The sequence below is a fragment of the Lissotriton vulgaris genome, chromosome 10 (assembly GCF_964263255.1).
Source record: "Lissotriton vulgaris chromosome 10, aLisVul1.2, whole genome shotgun sequence".
In the NCBI taxonomy this organism is placed as follows: domain Eukaryota; kingdom Metazoa; phylum Chordata; class Amphibia; order Caudata; family Salamandridae; genus Lissotriton; species Lissotriton vulgaris.
The window spans coordinates 778,538,052-778,560,019 of record NC_141698.1 but is presented as its reverse complement, the minus strand read 5'-3'; the positions used below and the strand labels follow the sequence as shown (position 1 = coordinate 778,560,019).

The 21,968-nt window shown below is 50.9% G+C and overlaps 1 protein-coding gene across 1 annotated transcript in view; it reads left to right on the top strand.

Annotated features, from left to right (window-relative positions):
- Positions 1–21,968, top strand: part of HNRNPA2B1 (heterogeneous nuclear ribonucleoprotein A2/B1) — a 244,146-nt gene that overhangs the window by 44,612 nt on the left and 177,566 nt on the right. The window contains exons 6-8 of the mRNA XM_086941690.1: positions 58–144; positions 18,378–18,440; positions 21,005–21,124. Coding sequence (XP_086797816.1) covers positions 58–144; positions 18,378–18,440; positions 21,005–21,124 — 270 coding nt within the window. The remainder of the gene's footprint in view (positions 1–57; positions 145–18,377; positions 18,441–21,004; positions 21,125–21,968) is intronic.

Sequence of the window (21,968 nt, the reverse complement as noted above, 5' to 3'; positions counted from 1 at the left end):
CTATATGAACAGTGAAAAGATTATGCCACGTGTGTAACTTTTTTTGACTTTTTGCAGGCAACCCTGGCTTTGGTGATACACGTGGTGGTGGTGGTGGAGGAAACTTTGGACCAGCGCCTGTTAGCAACTTTAGAGGTGGTTCTGGTAAGATTAACATCATTCTGTCTGTTTTTTTGTGTTTTTTTATTTGTTTCTCCCCAGTTAAATTTTTACCGGAACTTATGAGTAACATTTGACTTTCATGATTTCATCTAGATTCCTCTGGTATACCGCTTTCTCAAAGTTCGTAGTTGTTCCAGTGTCAATGTTTGGATGTCTGAATGGGCTTCATGTACTGGAAATGCTTTGATGGGTTATGTTTACCAGTCCCACACTGCTATCTGAAAGTGGCACATCACCCACCAAAATACCACTCCCTATGCCATACTAACTTAGAGCAATGGGCTAACACCCTAGTTACATTTCACTATCGTCTACATACACTGACCTACCAACCCAGCTCTACATAACACTATCACAGTAGCTTGAATGCAGCACTGCCTACCTCGTGACAATATTCTTTCCTGCCACTCTCTTCTTACATGTAGCAGATATAAGCCAGATTACTTCAACTCCGCTTCCATTCGTGATCCATGGTTGTGTGCCTGAAAAGCAATTAAGGGTGTTCAAGGCTGATAATTAAATAGCTTCCATAACGTTTTCCTAAACTAACCAGGAAGGTGGGACAAAAAGGATCAGGGAATGAAATAGGCCTTAAAGCCAAGGGAGACTTGTAGACAGGAAGCATATGGTACTTTGAAATGACTCCTTCAGTGGGGAAATTGTGAGACACCAGGTATCTGAGAGGCTAGAATGTGTCAATTTAGTACAATGAGGATACGGGAAGAGTTGGAACTAAATCCCAAGTAGACCATTCTAAAGACTTGCTGACAGATAGGTCTTTGTAGAGGTACATCGGGATAGACTCTAGAAACAGTTACTTCAATTTCTATTGAAAAAATCGAAGTTTAGCAATGATGCCAACTGTATTGCAACACATGATGGATCGCAAGGGTGGATTTGTAAAACCTGCAGTGGCAGTAACAGATTGTGGTTTGACAATTGTCATATTAATAGAAGTTCATAGCCGCAGACTAGAATGTTATAAACCTAATCAGGCATGGATATTGTAAAGATTTTCCACCCAGCAGACGAAAAATAGGTATAGAAGAAACTATTTATCGTAAAGAGGTGCAACAAATCCTGACCCAAGTGCTGTTCAACAAGGGGGTTGAAGGAGAAGCCCTCCATGGGAGTGTTTGTTCATGTGGCAGAATGTCCATGGGAGAATGTCAGCATCCAGCCAGACTTTCAGTATAACCACTGTGCAACTGAGTTCCAATTAGATTATTTATATGTACATTATTTTATGTGATGACATTTGTATATGGATTTGGACCTTCCTAATCTAAGAGTAACACCCCCTCTCAATGGGCTGGTCATACTGCTAATAAAGTATGTTCTTAACATTCTCTTTCTTGCTATGCACAGAATAGTTGGAGTTAACATAATTTAGCCTCTCATCTTGCTTGGTTTAAAATTTGAGCTGGCTGCATTTTCATCTCTGATCTTGATTTCCTTTAATACGTGGCAGATTTATTTTGTCAACACGGTTCACCGGGAGTCAGATCTATCTCAAGCAGGCAGAGCCACCATCTTCCATGCTGTTGTAAGGGGTTGATTTAAAAATAATGCATCAAAAGTACTGCACAGCACTGACCGCCTTGGGACATAGAGCACAGGGAGGGGAACAGCACAGGAAGGGGACTGTGAGAGAACCTGAAACAAAGTATGGACTACGTGTTGAGGGACACGTTGAGATGGGCATTCTAAATTGGCCTGTCGAGCAATGTCTGTTCATGCAGGGATGGTGCAAGGAAATGGCTTCCTAATCGAAATGATATTAGTTTTACAATAGAAACAGGCCTGATATTTCAAGGCACAACTGGGGTTACCATGTGCCGGTACCTAGCATTGTCATTAGTCAGCACCAGCTGTGACTCAATACAGTTAAACTTTGGCTCTTCCTATGCACTTCAGCACTGTAAACCATAAGTGACCTGGGCCTACCACGCACCAGAACATTGAAGTTCTTTCTGGTGTGGAAGCGGAATGATGGAATTGATGATAGGACCGGCAACTTAAGCCCAAGCCCAAATGACCAGTAATTGTTTGTTGTGGGTACATACCCTCCGGGTAGGCACGGGGCAGGAGTACAGGTGTGAAACCAAAAGCATGACTGGGGGCCATAGAGTAACAGCATGGCCCCATGAGGGCCAGGCCTAGGGAGCAAAGTTTTCGAGGAAGGGGCTGGGTGGATCAGAGAGCAAAACGAGAGTCCTATGGGGTAGTGATACGCTGCCTGGGGGAGCATAGAGTTTATGCCAGGGACTTGAGTTGGAATTAAAGGCCCCTTTTAGGCTCTTGGTTTCACAGAGTGGTGGAATACCCTGCACAAGCTTTATCCTTACTCCCTCCCTAAGCCTCATTTTCTCAGTTCATCGACCTCCCCGGGTGTTTTTCCAGCGTCTAAATGTTTAGCCTGGGACTTATTTGTGAGCTCACACCCTGGTGAGAGTCAGGTCATGGGCTTCTAGCCAATCTGGGAACTACACTCTCTTTCCGTGTTAGTGGGAGTCTCCAGAGTTTCTGATTGACCCCTGCATATTGAATTTTAAAAGAGCTGACTATCTGGGCACAATCGCCATAAGGCAACTGTTCAAGCGCTCAAAGTCTGCTTTGAATGACACTTGAATGTATAGCTGATTATCATCTTCTGTAGTAGGGGATCTCTGTGTATAGTCCTAATCTAGTGAATAGTCCCGCCCATGTGCGTGGACCCCGGCAATCAAAAATAATCTCTTAAATTGTCAAATCATGCAGAAACTGCAAAGACACTTTAGAGAGAATTTAAAGACAAATAATGCAGCCTATATCCACAGGCTACACTGTCCAGTACTTCAACTAGAAATTCCACCAAACACCACCACACACAACATAGCCTGCCCAGTTTCTACCATAGAGAAACTTGTCTCTACCAGTAAAAGAGTCTGGAATGATAGAGAGGAAGGCATGGACAGACAAGCCCCTTAGGCTGCCATTATGTGGCTTAAATTGGATACTGTTTTAAGAGAACTTTCCAGAACTTTATCCTAGAATGCACAGCAGGTCCCTTTTACTTTCAGTTCTTTTTTCCGGCTCCTGCTAACAGGACCCTGGCATTGAGCTCTCCCTTTTTTCAAGGGTTTATTAGATTTTTTGTCACTTTTTTGGATAAAAGTGTTTGAGTTTATATTCCTTGGTGCTTCTCTTCTCTCCTGTGTGTTTGTTCAGGCTTTTTAGGGCTCTAAAATGCCTGGTCTTTTTGACAAATGCCCAGCATGTGGAAGGAAGAAGGCCAAGAGTGATCCACACGACGCCTGCATCGTCTGTCTCCCTGAAGCACATGTCCCTGAAGACTGTGACATCTACCAGCAGCTTTCTGCAAGGACCCTGAGGGACAGGCTGAAGATTAGGCTTCAAGGCCTTGAAGAGAGACGACTGCAGGCTGCAGGTGGGTCTGGGCAGGCTGGGAAGGTTCCCTCTGCCTCTGCTGAGGCCTCTAGGGGGCTCCCCAGAGGCAGGAAGACCAGCAAACGGTCCCGGTCTACGTCGGCATCGATTGCGACGTCGAGAGGGATGACGACTGTGTTTTCCCCATCTCCCCGGGTCGAGACGGCGTGAGGATTCGACGTCGAAGGGCCTGGATAGGCCGCCGTCGAGACCACCGTTGACTGCATCTTTGTCGTCGTCAGCGTCGACCTATCGACGTCGAAGAAGGGGCGACACCACCGGTCGCCGTTGAGACGACGATCGGCGTCGAGGGGATCCTCGACGTCGAGGACCTCCTCGACGTCGAGGACCTCGAAGGAGGAGTCGACGCTCGTCGTCGAGGAAGAAGAGGTCGACGTCGCGGAGGCGGCGTTCGGCGTCGAGGAAGAAGAGGTCGACGTCGCGGAGGCGGCGTTCGGCGTCAAGGAAGAAGAGGTCGGCGCCGCGGAGGCGGCGTTCGACGCCAGAGTCACGGAGGCGACATTCGGCGCCGGAAAAGCGACGCTTCGCGTCGAAGGAAGAGATCGGCATCTAGGAGTCGTTCCAACTCTCCTAAACGGCGCAGAAGGAGTTCAGTCGCCAGAAGCCGGTCTGGATCTAGTGGTGGGCACAGGAGAAAGCGATCGCCTACTGGAGGGGTTGGGTTGCAGTCCCCTCCCCCGAAGAAGTCACCGGACTCGGTGGTATATACACCGCCTCTGCCTAAGTCGCCCCCTCCTCCGGTACCTAAGGAGGACCCTCCCACCAACCCCCCTCTTCCACCAGGACGGCCGCTTCCACCGCATGGGCCCGCCCCTCTGTCGGAGATACCTCCTGTTCCTCCGCCAAGGTCGGCGTCACTACCTCCTCTTCCTACACCACCTAAGGGGACTCCTAGACCAAGGCCCCAGGATGAACCACGGAAGACACCCCCACGGAAAAGGGGAGCGTCCACGTACCGGAAAGTCACGCTCACGCTCCACGAGGAAGGAGCGATCGAGACACCGCCATAGGAGGCACAGATCTCGCTCTCTCACGAGGTCCTCAGGGACCAGGGACTACTCTCCGACTTTGTCGGACTCGCCGGACACAAGGGTGTCTCCGGTTGATGACCTGGGGCGTTTCATGATGTCCTAGTGAGAGGCGCTGCCAAATTGGGCATATCCTTGACGGTGCCCACGCCTAAGACATCAGTCATTTTCGAGACGCTGCACCAGAAACACCTGTCTCGTCCACTACTACCTCTGGTACCGGGCCTGGAGGAACCGGCCATGGACCTTTTCCTCACCCCTGCGGTGACTAAGGCGGCCCCATCGAGATTGCAGAAAAAATACCAGGCTCCTGACTCTGACCCGGCTTTTCTGAGGATGGAACCTCCCCCGGATTCTGTGATTGTGACGGCGGCCCGCAAGCAGCATGCCACCACCCAGTCATCCACAGTCCCCCCAGACAAAGAGTCTAGATGGATGGATTCAACTGGAAGGAAAGTATGTGGTACATCTGCGACCTCTATGAAGGCTGCGAGTGCCACGGCTTTGTTGGGACGCTACGACCGCGCCCTCTGGGACTCCCTCCAACAGTTTGCGGAACACTTGCCTCGCGATACACAGGCAATGGATCACCCGCAGCGCCGACGAACTAGCACCCTTGAAAAACCATCTAATCAAGCAAGGTAGCAAAAAAGCCCCCTGGTTCAACGATGACCTTAAGAAATCCAAGAAGTTCTGTCGTACTCGAGAAAGCCTGGAGAAAAAACCCAACTACTGACAACCTGGCCACCTTCAAGAACGCCACCCACAAACACCACCAACTGATCCGATCCACCAAGAAATCAGCATTCAAGGATCGACTTGACGACAACGCCCAAAACAGCAAGGAACTATTCAACATCGTCAAAGAATTCACTAACCCCTCCGCCGGCACTAACGACATCACTCCCTCCCAAGACCTCTGCGACTCTCTAGCCTCGTTCTTCCACAACAAAATCGCCGAAATACATAACCGCTTTGAAATCCAGTCTGAAGACCAGTCCACTCCACCCACCTCCGAACCAAAACGGCACTCTAACAACCTTTGCGCCTGGAACCCAATCACCACCGAAGACACCATCCGCCTGATGAACTCCATCCACTCAGGATCACCAACCGACCCATGTCCCCACCACATTTTCAACAAAGCAGACTCCATCATCGCACCCCATCTCCGCGATGTCATTAACTGTTCCCTCAACTCCGCTACCTTCCCGGAAAACTGGAAACATGCGGAACTCGGCGCCCTTCTGAAGAAACCCACGGCAGACCCAACCGAACTTAAGAACTACCGCCCCATCTCGCTCCTCCCATTCCCTGCCAAAGTCATCGAGAAAGCCGTCAACAGTCAACTCGCCGCCTTCCTCGAATCCAACAAATCCCTCGACCCTTCACAAGCCGGCTTCCGAGCCAAACACAGCACCGAAACCGCCCTCATCGCTGCAACAGACGACATCCGAACACTACTGGACAACGGAGAAACAGCCGCTCTCATCTTACTTGACCTCTCTGCAGCCTTCTACACAGTCTGTCATAGCACCCTCATACAACGCCTCAGCAACATCGGAATACAAGAAAAAGCATTGGACTGGATCATCTCGTTCCTCACCGGAAGAACAGAGAGTCTGCCTCCCCCCTTACAAATCAGAGGCCACCGAAGTCATCTGCGGCATATCACAAGGATCATCACTCAGTCCCACCCTCTTCAACGTATACATGAGCCCCCTCTCATCCATCGCACGACAACACAACCTCAACATCATCTCCTACGCAGATGACACCCAGCTAATCCTCTCCCTCACCAAAGACCCAAACACCGCCAAAACCAACTTACACGAAGAAATGAAAGAAGTAGCCGAGTGGATGAAGAACAGCCGTTTAAAACTTAACTCGGACAAAACAGAAGTCCTCATCCTTGGGCCATCCCCCTCTGCCTGGGGCGACTCATGGTGGCCTCCGGCCCTCGGAACCGCACCCATACCTACGGACCATGCATGTAACCTGGGCTTCATCCTGGATTCCTCCCTCTCGATGACCAGACAAGTCAACGCCGTCTCATCATCTTGCTTCAACATCCTACGAATGCTTAAAAAAATCTCCTGTTGGATCCCCACCGAAACAAGAAAGACGGTCACCCATGCACTGGTCACAAGCCGACTGGATTACGGAAACACCCTCTACACCGGAACCACAGCCAAACTACAGACACAACTCCAACACATCCAAAACGCCTCAGCCAGACTCATTTTGGACATCCCTCGGCAAGCTCACATTTCCGGCCACCTAAAAGACCTCCATTGGCTCCCTGTCAACAAGAGAATTACGTTCCGTCTCCTCACCCACGCACACAAAGCCCTCTACGACCTAGGACCCGAATGCCTCAACACGCGTCTATCATTCTACACACCTTCCCGACCACTACGATCGTCCAATCAAGCCCTTGCCGCAATTCCGCGCATCCACAGATCCACCATGGGGGGAAGATCCTTCTCCTACTTAGCGGCCAAAACCTGGAATTCTCTCCCCACCCACCTCCGCCTTACACAGAACCACCTCTCCTTCAGAAAGCAACTAAAAACTTGGATATTTGATAAGTAAAATCACCTCCCTCCCCCAAGCGCCTTGAGACCCTCTGGGTGAGTAGTGCGCTATACAAATTTTGGAACTTGAACTTGATAAGCGGGAAGATTTCCAGGTAGTGCTAAACGAAGGGATTCTGGTAGCGAATCAAATTATCAGTGCTGCAGCAGATTCATCCCTCTTGGCGTCACATGGCTTTTGCCATGGGATTACGTCACTGAAACCAGATGCGCAGCAAAGGGTGGCCAATCTTCCATTCTCTGGCAGAACCCTATTTGGGAAACATGCGGATGACGAAATGGCCCGCATGAAGGCGGAGGCCGAAACACTCACGGCTGTGGGTCTAATGAAGCCCAAAGAAGCAAAGAAATCGTACCGCCCGTTCCAACGGCGGTTCGGTGGGCAAGGCAGAGGACATGGCCAAGCGTCGCAGCAACAACAATTCCGTAAGCCGTTCCAAAAACGCCCGAAGGGCAGATGAGGCCAACAGTCGGCACCAGCGACCAAAGGCCCGGCCGGGTCTAGACCCTGAGCGCTTACTTCCCCCGGATCTGTTACCCACTCCGGTAGGGTGAAGCAATCAATTTTTTCTGGCAGAGTGGAGAAAAATTACTCGGGACAAGTGGGTGCTGAATATTGTTTGCAATGGATACAGTCTTCGGTTCACCAGCCCGCCTCCTACAATTCCACCGGTCAGCTCGCAGTGTCAGCTGCGCGAGCTCCAGGCGGAGGCAGATATCCTGTTAAGGAAAAGGGCGATAGAAGACGTACCTCGATCTCAGAGAGGAAGAGGTCTGTACTCCCGGTTCTTCCTGGTTCGCAAGAAGGACAAGAACGAGTTCAGGCCCATTCTGGCGTTCAGGAAGGGCCTTAAAACCTGGCTTTTTCCTTTGTAGATATCTGCCTGATTGTTAGTTAGGGATCTTCCCACTTTTCTGTTTTTTCTTTCCGTTATGTTGTGATACAGGTTTGCAATAAAGCGCCGGGACACTCTTTGAGTAGCCGTGCGCTATACAAGACAAAAATAACATAACATAACATTCTGGACTTGCGACAGGCAAACTGATGGATTCGCAGGGAAAAGTTTTGCATGCTCTCGTTGCATCAGATTTATCCTCAGTTGCAACAGGGAGACTGGCTATGTGCTATAGACCTACAGGATGCGTACTTCCATGTGCCCATTGCACACAAACACAGAAAGTTCCTGCGGTTCCAAGTCGGCGCCAATCATTATCAATACACAGTACTCCCATTCGGACTAAAGTCTGCGCCGAGAACATTCTCGAAGTGCATGGCAGTGGTAGCAGCACACCTAAGGAAGAACAAGGTGTTTGTCTACCCGTACCTGGACGATTGGTTGATCAAGGCATCCTCCTTCTCGGAAGCTCGAGCACACTTCCAGAAGACGTGTATTCTCTTGAACAAGCTGGGGTTGCACATCAACATGTCCAAGTCTGTCCCGACTCCGGTCCAATGCATACAGTACTTGGGAGCCGCCATCAGTACGCTGTCAGCAAGCGTGTCTCCTTCGGAAGAGCGACGATTATCACTCCTACGGAAGGCTTAGGCTCTTATGACCACTCCATCTACAACAGTGAGGATGGTGTCTTCTCTACTAGGATCGATGGCCTCTTGTATCTTCCTGACGCCACACGCACGTCTGCACATGAGGCCGCTGCAGGAGTGCTTGGAAGACCAGTGGGATCAGAGGAAAGGATCTTGGGACGACAAGATACGACTGTCTCTGCGTGCTCTTCAATCTCTGAAGTGGTGGTGTTCAGCGGAGAATCTCATCAGAGGGGTTCCTTTCCAAAAGGACATTCCCATGCAGACTGTCGTGACGGATGCTTCTCTCCAGGGGTGGGGAGCGCACTCAAACCTACAGATTCAAGGAACGTGAGACCACGTATCACATCAATTTCCTGGAACTCAGAGCTGTTCACTTGGCACTGAAGGCCTTTCTTCCGTCCTTTCAGACCAACTCTCTGCTTGTACAGACGGACAATACCACCACGATGTATTACCTCAACAAGCAGGGGGGCTCGAGATTACGCACTCTGTCGCAGGAGGCACAGACGATCTGACACTGGCTTCTGGCCAGAGGACTGACAATAACGGCTACCCATCTACCAGGTGTGCAGAATGTTCAGGCAGACACACTGAGCAGACTGATTCAGGAAAACCACGAATGGGTCATAAACGACGAAGTACTAGGAGAAGTCTTCGCAAGGTGGGGAACTCCAGACATAGATCTGTTCGCCACCGTCGAAAACCGCAAATGCCGAGACTTCGCCTCCAGGTACTACCAGCAGGGGATGCTGGGGAATGCGTTATGGATCAACTGGTCGAAATTCCGGCGGTAATCCTCAAGCTGGCCCGGTCCAGGGCTCGGATAAAACTCATTGCCCCGGAATGGCCCAGACAGTGGTGGTTCAAAAACAGTATCACTTTTCGTTTCAAATCCGTAACATTTTTCCCCACTTAATTGATAAGAAACCTAGTGCTGTTTAGTAACTGTATATCCTTTCTTGATCAAGGAGTTTGGTATCCCATGTGTGCACAGTATCTGAAAGAAACAGGTTAGTATTAGATTCCTTACCTTAGAATATCCCCAGACGTCAGACTGGATCTGGAAACTTTTGCGTAGCAGTACCCCTGCGCGTCGGTAGGCGTCGTCTGTGGCCCCGCGTCCGTCGTTGGCGCCGGGATGACGTTGCCGGAGTACTTGGACGCCACCCTTTGCACGCTGACGTCAGTTCTTCTTTTTTCCGCGCCAGCAAGTGCAGATCCGGAAAAAGTGGTACCCCATAGTCAATTTTTGACTAACCTTTTTCGATAATTTTTGATCCTTTTTCAAAGTCTAACGACTCCGACGGTGCCGGTAGGGATGCCTGGGTTTAAACCCTCCGCCGACTGCGACCGGCTGATGTCGGTTACCGACCCCCCCACCGCCGGTGTCTTCATTGCCTGGGCCTCGACCACGACGACAAGGCCTGCTCCAACTGTCGAGCCCGGACGTCTAAAGCTAGGCGGGAGCGGTCCCGCAAGCGGCTCGAACTCCGGCAGTCAGCCCCGCGCCGCTCGAGGTCCCGGTCCGCGAGGAGGTCGAGGGACCGGTCGCGGGGTCGGAGCCACCATAGCTCCGGGAGTCCTCTGTCTTCGGGCTCAAAGTCCTCAGGTAAGCACAAGAAGTCAAAAAGACATCATAACTCTTCTGACTCTACCCGTCGACCCCCGAGCAGAACGCGACGCCGGAAGAGATAGAGGCCTTCCTCGTGGCTATGAGGTCGGTCACTCCTCCGTCTGGCTCCGCGGCACTTTCGGGCCCAGCGGCTCGGGCGCTTCGGCTCTAAGTCCGTCGGGTGCTTCGGCCTAGGCGCCTCCGGAGACTTCGGTTTCGGGCGCCGCAGGATCCGGATCCGGGTTGTCGCCGGTCGACCTAGCCGGCGCCGGCCCCCAGGGTGTCGCCGCCGTCCCCGATCCCTCCCTCGATTCGGGTCCGGTGCCGGAACTGCGCCGCTCGTCGCCGTATCAGACGCCGATGGGAGATTTCTACTTTTATGACCCGGCCCCATCCTTTGGTCCTGAGTCTCAGGAGATGAGTGGCGAGGGGGATTGGGAGGTGTCTGAAGACCCTTTGGCACGGTAGTGTCAGTCTTATCAGGACTGGACAGGTGAGCTAGGGGAGGTCAGTGGTCTGGACACCTCGCCGGACTCTGGTTTTGTCTCCCCTCCTACCGTGGCTACGGAGGAGGGGGCTGCCTATAGTGTGGTACTGACGTGGGCGGCCAAGGCCTTGGGCCTGGAACTCCCCGCCGCGGCCGTGAGGACGAACCTCCTCACTGAGGTCCTTTTAACCGCAGGCAAGCTCGTCCGAGCCTCTGCTGCCCTTTAATGAGCCTTGTCTGAAGTTCTTCTGGGCACTTGGTCCAAGCCCGCTACAGGTCAGCCTGTAGATAGGAACGTGGCCAGACGCCACCCCCCGGCTCCGGGCGACCCTTGCTTCCTGTCCACCCATCCCACCCCGAGAGCCTGGTCATCCAGGCCTCTTAATTCCCAGACCGCATTCCCGACTGCTCCCCCCGATCGGGAATCCAAGAAATACGAGCAATACAGAAAGAAAATATTCTCCTCCCTAAGCTTAGGGCCGTTATACCCACTCTCTGTGGGACACGGTCGCGGACGTGCTGCCACAATGTCCTGTGGAGGTCCAGACTAAACTCACCCAAGCTAATAATAAGCCCTTGCGGAGGGTCGAGATGCAGCGCGGTACTCCATCCGGTGTGGACTGGATACTACGGACTCACTGGGCAGAGCGATAACGACGGTGGCGATTCGTCGCCACGCCTGGATGAGGTCCACCAACTTTTCGGCTAATGTCCAGAACACCCTTATGGACATGCCGTTTGAGGCAGACCATGCGCTTGAGCGCTTTAAGGACTCCAGGGCTACGGCCAAGTCCTTGGGCCTCTCGGCCCCGCGCCAGCAAACGGCTGCCTTTCGCTCCTTTTCGTGGCCAAGGAACACCACGTCCTGCCATCTACGGGCCGCAGACTACCATCCAGCGCGGTGGCGGACGTGGAAACCGCCGTGGCGGCGGTCGGGGACCACGGCGAGGCCAGTCCACACCCGCCCCTACAGCATCCAACTCAAAACCTTCCAAGTCTGAGCTTTCAGGCCCATGTGACGCCAGTGGGGGGCAGGGTTCGCCATCACCACCTCCACTGGCGCACAGTCACATCGGACAGGTGGGTGCTGCAAATCGTCCAGAGGGGCTACTCCCTCCCCTTCGAGGTGACCCCCCCCAGCCATGCCACTGCGATACCACCACGTGTCGGGGGATCACTTGACACTTCTACGAGAGGAAGTTGCGGCCCCCTTGGCCAAGGGGGTCATCAAGCGCGTTCCTGGGCCAGAAGTAGGGTGTGGTTGTTACTCCCACTACTTTCTGGTACCCAAGAAGGGCAAAGGGGGCCTACGCCCTATCTTGGACCTACGGAACGTCAACGGCTTCCTCCGGCAGGAGAAGTTCAAGATGCTGACACTAGCTCAGGTCCTAACTGCCCTGGACCCAGGAGACTGGATTGTAGCGTTGGACTTGCAGGACGCTTATTTTCATATCCCTGTCCTGCCGGCCCAACGGCGTTACCTGCGGTTCACGGTAGGCAATGAGCACTTTCAATTTACCGTGCTCCCCTTTGGCCTTACCAGCGTCCCGCGGGTGTTCACGAAAGTGATGGCGATGGTCGCAGTTCATCTGCGCAGGTTAGGGGTTTCAGTCTTCCCCTACCTCGACGACTGGTTGTTGAAGGCGGGCTCGCCCCAGACAGTCGTCAGCCACCTCCAGACTACGGCAGACCTCCTGCACCTGCTGGGGTTCTCCATCAATGTGCCGAAGTCACACCTGTGTCCCTCTCAGAAGCTCCTCTTCATCGGAGCGGTTCTGGACTCTGCGCAGTTTCGGGTTTATCCTCCCGAACAGCGGGTTCGGGATATTCAGGCTCTGATTCCGATCTTTCAGCCGTTATCCCGAGTCTCAATCAGGTTGACGCTGCAGCTTCTAGGGCTGATGGCCTCCTGCATCCTTCTGGTGCATCACGCCAGGTGGCGGATGCGGGCTCTGCAGTGGAACCTGAAGTTTCAGTGGGCCCAGCATTAGGGCAACCTGTCAGACCATGTCTTGATCTCGGAGGGCACTGCAAGACAGTTCCAGTGGTGGCTCACGGACCGCGATTGGGTCAGCGGCAGATCCCTCTCCCTACCCCAACCGGAGCACATAGTTGTGACGGACCCGTCCCTCCCAGGCTGGGGAGACCACATGGGAGAGGCGAAGATTAGAGGTTTCTGGTCTCTGGCGGAGTCCTGGCTCCACATCAACCTGGAGGTAAGGGCGATCCGGCTTGCACTGAAGGCATTCCTCCCCTCTGTCCGGGGGAGTGTAGTGCAGGTGTTCACGGACAACACCACTGCCATGTGGTACTGCAACAAACAGGGCGTGGTGGGGTCGTGGACCCTATGCCAGGAGGCTCTGCGCCTCTGGCAGGGGCTGGAACATCAGGGCATGACCCTGGTGGTTCAACACCTGGCGGGTTACCTGAACGCCAGGGCGGACAAACTCAGCCGTCTGCATGATGGATCACGAATGGCGTCTGAACTCTGACGTGGCGCAACGCCTCTTTCAGCAGTGGGGAGAGCCTTGGTTAGAAAGATTCTCCACAGAAGAGAACGCGCAATGTCATCAGTTCTGCGCGTTGGAATTTCCAAGGCGGCACTCGCTTGGAGATGCCTTTCGTCGTGAGTGGAGCTGCGGTCTGTTGTACGCCTATACCACTACTGCCCAGAGTGCTGAAGATCAGGCGCGACCGGGCCCAAGTTATCCTTGTGGCTCCGGACTGGGCACGAAGATTCTGGTATCCCGAGCTACTCCGTATGTCTGTCGATCCCCCGATTCGTCTGCCTCTTCAGGAGGACCTTCTGTCGCAGCAGCAGGGGACGGTCCTCCACCCGAACCTGTCCACTCCATCTCCATGCTTGGAGATTGAGCGGCGACAGTTGAGGCCATTTGACTTGCCTCCTGAAGTTTGTGATCTGATTCTGGCAGCCAGGCATCCCTCCACAAAGTCGGTATACGCCTGTAGGTAGAACAAGTTTGTGGCATGGTGCACAGCGAAGGTTGTGGATCCCCTTTCTTTCTGAGGTTATCCTCTTCCTTCTTTCTCTTGCCCAGCAGGGCTCTTCTCTGGGCACTATCAAGGGCTACCTTTCTGCCCTTTCCGCCTTTTTAAGGCTACATTACCAGCCTTCTTTGTTCAAGTCCCCGGTTGTTAACAGATTCTTAAAGGGCATCACTCATATGTTTATCCCTGTTCCTTTTGTGATGCCTCAGTAGGACTTGAACCTTGTACTTACTTTTCTGATGTGCGCTCCCTTTGAGCCACTTAATAACTGTCCTCTCCGTCTTCTTACCCTTAAGACTGCTTTCCTGGTTGCCATCACCTCTGCCAGGAGAGTGAGTGAGCTCCAGGCTCTTTCATCCAAGCCTCCCTTCCTTTCTGTCCATCCGGACAAGGTTGTGTTGCGGACAAGACCCTCTTTCCTGCCCAAAGTAGTCACGGCCTTCCACATCGGGCAGTCCATCACCTTGCCCACCTTCTTTCTGCCTCCGCATCCTTCTAAAGAGGAAGAGCGGCTCCACCGTCTGGACCCAAAACGTGTGATCTCATTCTATTTAGATCGCACACGCCAGTTCCGGGTGGATCACCAACGCTTTGTTGGTTACGTGGGCGCTACGAAAGGTCGGGCGGTGCACAAGCGGACCATCTCTGGTGGGTCGTGTTGTGCATCAAGGCTGTAGGAAGGTGGATACCGGACTATGGTTGCCCCCAACTTTTTGCCTGGTGTTTTGCTGGTTTTCCGACTTAGTTGGCCTGGGACCCTGCCAATCAGGACCCCAGGCCTACTGCTCTCTCTGTAAAATGGATTCCATGTACCTTAGGTACATATCCAATTGGTACTGAGGCACCTTATCAGACCCTGTAACTCAGGGCATAGGTGTACCCAGGGCCTACCAGGGGCTGCAGCATGTATTATGCCACCCCTGGCTGGCCATCTAAATCTGACACAACTGGCTGCACGACAGCTGGGGCAAGGTGGTGTAATCACCCTTTGCTTTAGATATAGTATACCTATATCTAACCCTAAAATGGACACACAGATTCCTATCAGTCACTCCTATGGCAGGCCTTGACAATCCTGAAGGCAGAGTGCTTGGAATCGTGTGAGATGGTGCTCTGGCATGAGCTGAGCCCGTTTGCAGCTTGCGGAACCAAGTCCTAATAGCTGTTCCATGATAACGCGTACCATATACTCTTAAGTGCATTATAATCCTCGCGGTTAAATGCTATCTTTGGTATCACTTTATCAAAACATGTCGAGTAGGGTGTCATACGAATTGGAATACTAACCCCTCGCCAATTCTGGCAACGGGGTTAGCATTCCACCCTTCTAGAGGGACACGACATGTATGTAACTGTGAACCCCGGTTAAAGTTAACTCAAGCCTCAGCATCACAAAATGGATGCTGCCACCACAGACACAAGTCTGACCCCCTGCAGCTGGGAGTCCTTCCAGCAAGGGGAGCTTGGACAAAGGGTTTCCTGTCAGGGGCGGTGCTAGCACCATCCCAGACAGGGTTTTGTGTATCCTGGGTAGGCAGGGCTTTAGAGGAAGGTGACTGCAAGTGGTACCCCGGTGCTCACTATGCCCGGTGCTCACTATGCATCTGCCGACTAGAACCAGTTCCAGGGGCACACCAGCCCCTGAGCTGGGGAAAGTCCGGCATGGGAGAGGGGTGTAACCACCCCCCTTCCTGGTCCCACCCATGGGCAGGACCTAGTCGCGTGCCAGCCCCTTTTCCTAGTATAAAGATAGGAGCGGGCCGCCCTTCCAAATTAGATCATCTTTGAATCAAGAAACTACTTTCTACGAAAGGAACTCTCGACTCTTCTCAAGATTTCTCCCTTGTGGCTAAGGAGTAGTCACCCTGCATCCGCAGGCACCATCCAAGAACACTGCGGTTTGCTGCACGTCCTTCCTCCGGAATCCGACCGACCAGCACGACGAGACCCGGCTTCCCTGGCACCTCTGACCTCTACCTACCTCTACAGCTAAGCTGAGAACCGTAGGTGCGACGAGACCTCAAGGGACCGGCCATCATCAGAACTGCACGACTTCTATCCAGCACGACCGCCGAGGGATCCTCTGGTGGGTGCTTTGGGGTCCGAGAAGCCCCGACCCTGAGCAGCTCCAGCACCGAAGACCAGCCCCCCAGCATCCACGAGATCTGCGTGGGGCCCTTCTGCTTTTTTTGCTGCTCACCGCGTTGTCTGGCTACTAGCCCGCTGGCTTGTGGCCTTCCCGACGACGACCGACGACATCACCACTGCTAGTCTGGTTGCTCCAGACTGGCCCTTGCTCCCTTCCAAAAGAGGAGCACCCTGGACCCTCCTGGTCCACTCCAGACGCCATTTTAGGTCCACCGCGTGGGCTTGAATTTGCCAAGACTTGTTGCCCCAATCCTGGGTCCAGCGACGTCGACAGCAGCAACCATCGTGGGACAGCTCGCACCTCCATCCTGGTCGCCGACAACGCCTCCTGGTCCGTGAGACTGCAGAGCCCAGCATCGCCCACTCACCTGGTCGAGGTGACTCCATCCGGTGCCATCCTGGTGCCCAGCTGATCACTGGCTAGTGATTCAGGACTTGGTCCCCTCTGCTTACAGGTGTCTTCTATCTTCGATCCAGGCTTGGATCCACCGAACAATCTTCACTGGTCGCCTGCCAGCAACTTCTTCTTTCAGGCTCCATAGAATGTAACGAGGATTCCCGACGTCTTTCCAGACCTATGCAGCCGCAGCCCCTGGGCTAGGTAACTTCGGCATTTCGGTGCCCCAGCATAGCCTCACTATCCAAGGGTCCAGATCCACTTTCGTTTTCAGCCTAACTAGTCGGGTTCGCCCAAGAACACTAACTTTGCTTTTACTAGTCTCCATAGACTTTGTCCCGCATCCTGCGTGAGAGTGCACACTCTGCACCCGAGTCCCCTAGGCCTCCTACTAGTAATCTGAAGGTTCAGTAACGTAGTCCTAGCGATTCCAAAGCCTATTAGTCCAGTACTTACCTGCTAGTAATTTCGCATTCCACTTCCATAGTATATGGTTTTTCGTGCCCCTCGGGCATTTGTGTAAATTGTGCAACTTAAGGTATTTTCGTAAGAGTTTTGTTGTGTGCTTAGTACCCTGTCCTCATAAAGAGTACAGGGCTGTTGTGATCTAAATAAATACACTGTTTATTTTCATAACACTTGTGTGGTGTCCTTTCACTTGGTGTTCAAGGGGTATATGTGATGGTATAACAGCTGGCTTAACACGCCCTCTAGAGTTTAGCCCGAAGACTGCTCTTGTCCATGCTACTAGGATAGCTGGTCTATCGGCTGACTTACAACCAATCACCATAAGGGTCGTTTGGAATGATACACAGTGATCACTAGAATAGTGAGCACTACATATCAGGCCAACTTCCCACAAAGGCATGCTACTCTTTAGCTAAAAAGGAGCCCCTGTTGGGCTGAGAGCCCATTCCACTTGGGCCACGGCGGCTACTACTGCCCTGGGCCGGGGAGTCCCCTTGCAGGACATCTGTCAGGCAGCTACGTGGGCCTCGCTGCACACGTTCGCAAGACACTACTGCCTGGTGCTAAGTCCGGAGGGATGGCTTCTTTGGTCGTTCTGTCCTCCAGGACTTGCTGGTGTGATTATTGGTTCTCAGACCCACCACCGGGGTTGGTATTGCTGGGGTATCTATTCTAAGGTAAGGAATCTAACACTAACCTGTTTCTTTCAGATGCACAAGTTACTTACCTTCGGTAACGATATATCTGTAAGAAACAGTAGTTAGTATTAGATTCCTTACCGCCCCACCCATCCTCCCCGTTCTGCGGACCGATATCTAGGGTTAAGGTCATCCCCTTTTAGGGCCCTAGTTTCATGGCACCAGTGTTGGTTTTTATCATGGCTCTGTGTTTCTGGCGCGGAAAAGCTGTGTATAAGAACTGACGTCAGCGCGCGAGGGCGGCATCTAAGTACTCCGGCATCGACGGACGCAGAGCCGCAGACGACTCCTACCGACGCGCAGGGGTACTGCTACGCAAAAGTTTCAGGATCCAGTCTGACACCTGGGGATATTCTAAGGTAAGGTATCTTAATACTAACTACTGTTTCTTACAGATATATCGTTACCGAAGGTAAGTAACTTGTGCGTTAATGTACTGTTTATGAATGTGATTTTGAAATCCGATCACAGGTAATTATCATTTACCATCACTTTTTTTTGCTTAACCTCTTGGCTGCTAGGCGTTTTCCCCCTCCTGTGCTGGGATTTACCATTTTGCTGTTTGCATGACGAGCTCAGCTCGTCATCAGCACATGACACCCGTGGGTGATGACGAGCTGAGCTCGTCATCAGCATCGAAAGGGTTAAGATCGTTCATTTTTACCTAATTATAATGTGGATCTTTATTCTAAGAAGTTGTTTTGTTTACTTCTGATCACATTTTTGTCTCTAAACAAAACACTTGCTAAAGTAAAAATATTTTTTTCAACAGATGGTTATGCTGGTGGGCGTGGTTATGGGGATGGATTCAATGGCTATGGTGGAGGACAAGGAGGTATGCACTATCTTTTGTGAATCCCTTTTGAAGGTACTCATGTTTAATCCTCTGAAAATCAGAGTAATGAGCATTTATTATGCAATTCATGCAAGTTTTAGATCAAAAGTATTTATCTCTTCAGGAAATTCATTCCTAATCCCTGCAACTATTATTTCAGGATGACTTCAACCCTCTTGTATATGATGTTGTAGGAGGCATAGTGGAATGTATGTTGTCACAGCAGGGAAATGAAAGGAAGTCACCCTGCCCAGGCACCTGTGGGTCAAATGAAGCTACATGTTGGACATTGGTTTTAGTAGTACATTGCACAGGTAGAGCAAAACTTTGAGTTGAGGGGCATTACAGCATGCAAAAGTGGTGAAGTAAATCGGATAGATTGTACCAGGCAGTCAAGTCCATCTGCTGTGCGCACTGTTTAAGATCCCTTAGGGGTCAATGAATGGTCGTTGTATCCAGCGTTTATGCTAAAAATATGGAAAGAGCGCCAAACAAGGGAGAAGAATGTAGATCTCCAATATCTGCATGTTTCTCAGTAATGCAGCAGTAGGTGCTTTACCTCTGGTTGTTTACTAGGTACTGTTTTGTTAGCTTTCTAGTAGCACGGGTATCCAGGCAACATTCCATCTAGATAAGAATTGATTTGACTTGGCAAACCCTGTCCTTAAAGGGCTATGTTTATATCAAGGTTGATATAAAACTTCAACAACCACCTCGCTTCATGACTAAAGTGAACTGACGCTGATAAAGGGTTCTGAAGTAAAGTAAAAGCCCGATACCACTACAATAAGGAATTCAGGCTGAGTCCTCATTACTACCCTTTTTCTGTTGAAATAAATGTTTGTGAGACAATAGACCTTAATTTTGCTCATCCTGCATATGCAAAGGTTATAGGGGCATAAAAAAAAAGTTTTCCAATGATAAATGCTGCATGACGCTTTGGGTATAGGCTCAAAAGGAGGGCTCATGAGAGAGGACAAGTTTTACTTCGACAAAGAAGGTCTCTGGATTGAAGGATAAACTTCAAGTAAAGTAGATATGGAAGCTCTGGCTCTACTTGGCGGTTGATAACATCAAAATTGTTCTAAGCACACCAGATGCAGAATCTTGCCCCCTTTGAGTGAGCAGGACGCTCTTGTAGATGGTCTTCTGGCTTCTGCCAACAAGTCCATGTATTCCTTAGTAAGATTTAAATAGCCATATTGTAGTTCAGGAGGCAAGCAGCCATGTTCAAGGATTGATTGCAGAGTCCTGTATCTGGCCTCTTAACTTGTGTAGAAGGTCCAGTCTGCACTGCAGCCTCCCATGTCTGCTTTTTGAGAGATGGAGAAGTCTCTCACTTTTTCAAAAAAACATCCGCACCATCTACGGACAGAACGTCGGCAAGCACCTCCATCGAAAATCTCTGCGCTGTTGACCAAGACCTACGCAGTGGCGTCCACTCTGCAACAGCGACCTCAGTCTCCACTCGACTTTATCGACTGCGACATCCTTGGTGGCTCACATGCCTAGACTGTCCCAGCTGAAGAGCACTCCGACCTAGTAGACGACAGTTAACAGGGTTCCTCCATTAACTACGAGATCTCCCATGTCGACTATGTCGCTACAGTCGACGGAACACACTGCTCTAGGTATAGACGACAGGAAAAATGTAAAAACAAGAAAAAGTAAAGCAGATAACTCCTGCGCATACCTCTCCAAGCAAGGTGTCAGCATTTTTACCGGCCCATCTCTTGGATGAAGAATATTTAGATGAGATGGGCTTTTTGGGGTTGCACACAGCCCATCAGAATTGCACATCAAGTGTAAAGAGGACGATTATGAGGATGAATATGGGAAGCAAGGATATTACACCCCTTCAGGTCAATATCTTCATCAATACCAAGAGGAACTTGTGTGTCTACCTTCCTCAATAGTTACAGACTTGCAATTCATGCTGTCAGATTATAGGAAGCTTTTCCACTAACTTCCTCTACTACTGCATAAGCTTCCTCCCCTATAACATCTGCATCTAGGCAGCCATCTACTCCGCAGCATAAGCCATTGTTACTGCCTACGTCGGTATGGCATACTCCTCAAGCTGCACTCCTACAGGACCCAACAGCTTCCTATGGCGACAGAGAAGAGTGCAAACTCGGCGACCCCCACATGGAGTGGGCTGAATCTCTTACCTACACCATCATCCTCTTCCGCAGCTCCAGTTGATAGCCCACCTGAAGATAGTGGGGGATTTCCCAGCCTGCTAGAAAGAGCAGCAAAGAGGTTTGACCTGCCCATGCTCATTACGTAAGTGGACTGTTGTCTGTATGATTTTAAGGATCCTTTACCCCCTCTTGCTCCACAGGGGGCTAATAAAGCCTATTCTGGCCACCATAAGGGCAAGATTTTGCAGCAGTAGTGTGAGGTTAGTAGTAGTATTTTTTTTTTTTTAAAAAGGTTTCTGAGACCCCACACACACATGAATTGATGAGGGTCATTTATGATGGAGAATGTGGTGTTATTAGCAAAAAAATAGCTTTGCATGAAGGGCATCTTTTTAAGTATTTTTAATTTGTTTGGACTAGGTGGAAATTATGGTGGTGGCCCTGGCTTTGCAGGTGGAAGAGGTGGCGGATATGGCGGAGGTCCTGGTTATGGTAATCAAGGTGGAGGATATGGCGGAGGTTATGATAACTACGGAGGAGGTATATGTTTGACTTAACGTTGATTTTGCATGTATAAAATGTGCTGAGGTTTACGTTGTAGATCTTTAGGTCTCTGCTACAGAGTAGACCTTTTGTGTTACTGTCAAGTTACTGGTAATCCATTAAAGCATTTCCTCCATGGTCACTACAGTTTTTATTTTTAATGCATGAAACCTGCATCTTGCATATTTCTCTTCATTGTTTTCCGGGATTGGATCTTTCAGATACTTTATTCTGTTTTGTGAGTAGGATTTACACAGCAGATGGGAGGCTCCAACCTGTTTGTTTGATTAAATCTTATTTTTACAGCTTCAATTGACGTCTTTAATTACGACCTGTCGCCCGAATTCAATTTCTCCACAAAAACAATTTTTTTTCAGAAAGTGTACTTTATCTTCATGTAGGAGAAAAACAGCTATTTATGCCCCCCACCAGATCTATTTAGTGTTTGCCTGGCTGCCATTTGGTAAAAGACTGACATCTGCTAAAAGAGATCCAAAAGGACTTTAAAGACAGTGAAAGCAACGCACACGACTGATGCTGGTCATGAAAGCAAAAAGGAAAGGAAGAAAACGAAGACAGGAGAAATGTCTCCTCCCCTAAAACAGTGGTCTTCAAACTTTTCTTATGCCACGTTCACCCAGTGGGGGAAACAAAGCCCCCCCCCCCCCCCCCCTCAGAATTTTTCAAAATTATTCTATTCAATTGCCATTGTTTAATTATTTCTGCTGCTCCCTGCTCATTCATCTGGTATCGTAGCGCTTACTGCCAGACTGCTGATTGCCATGTTCGAGGCATGTGGGCTGCTGAATTCATATCTGTGCATAGATCGCCACCTAGTGTT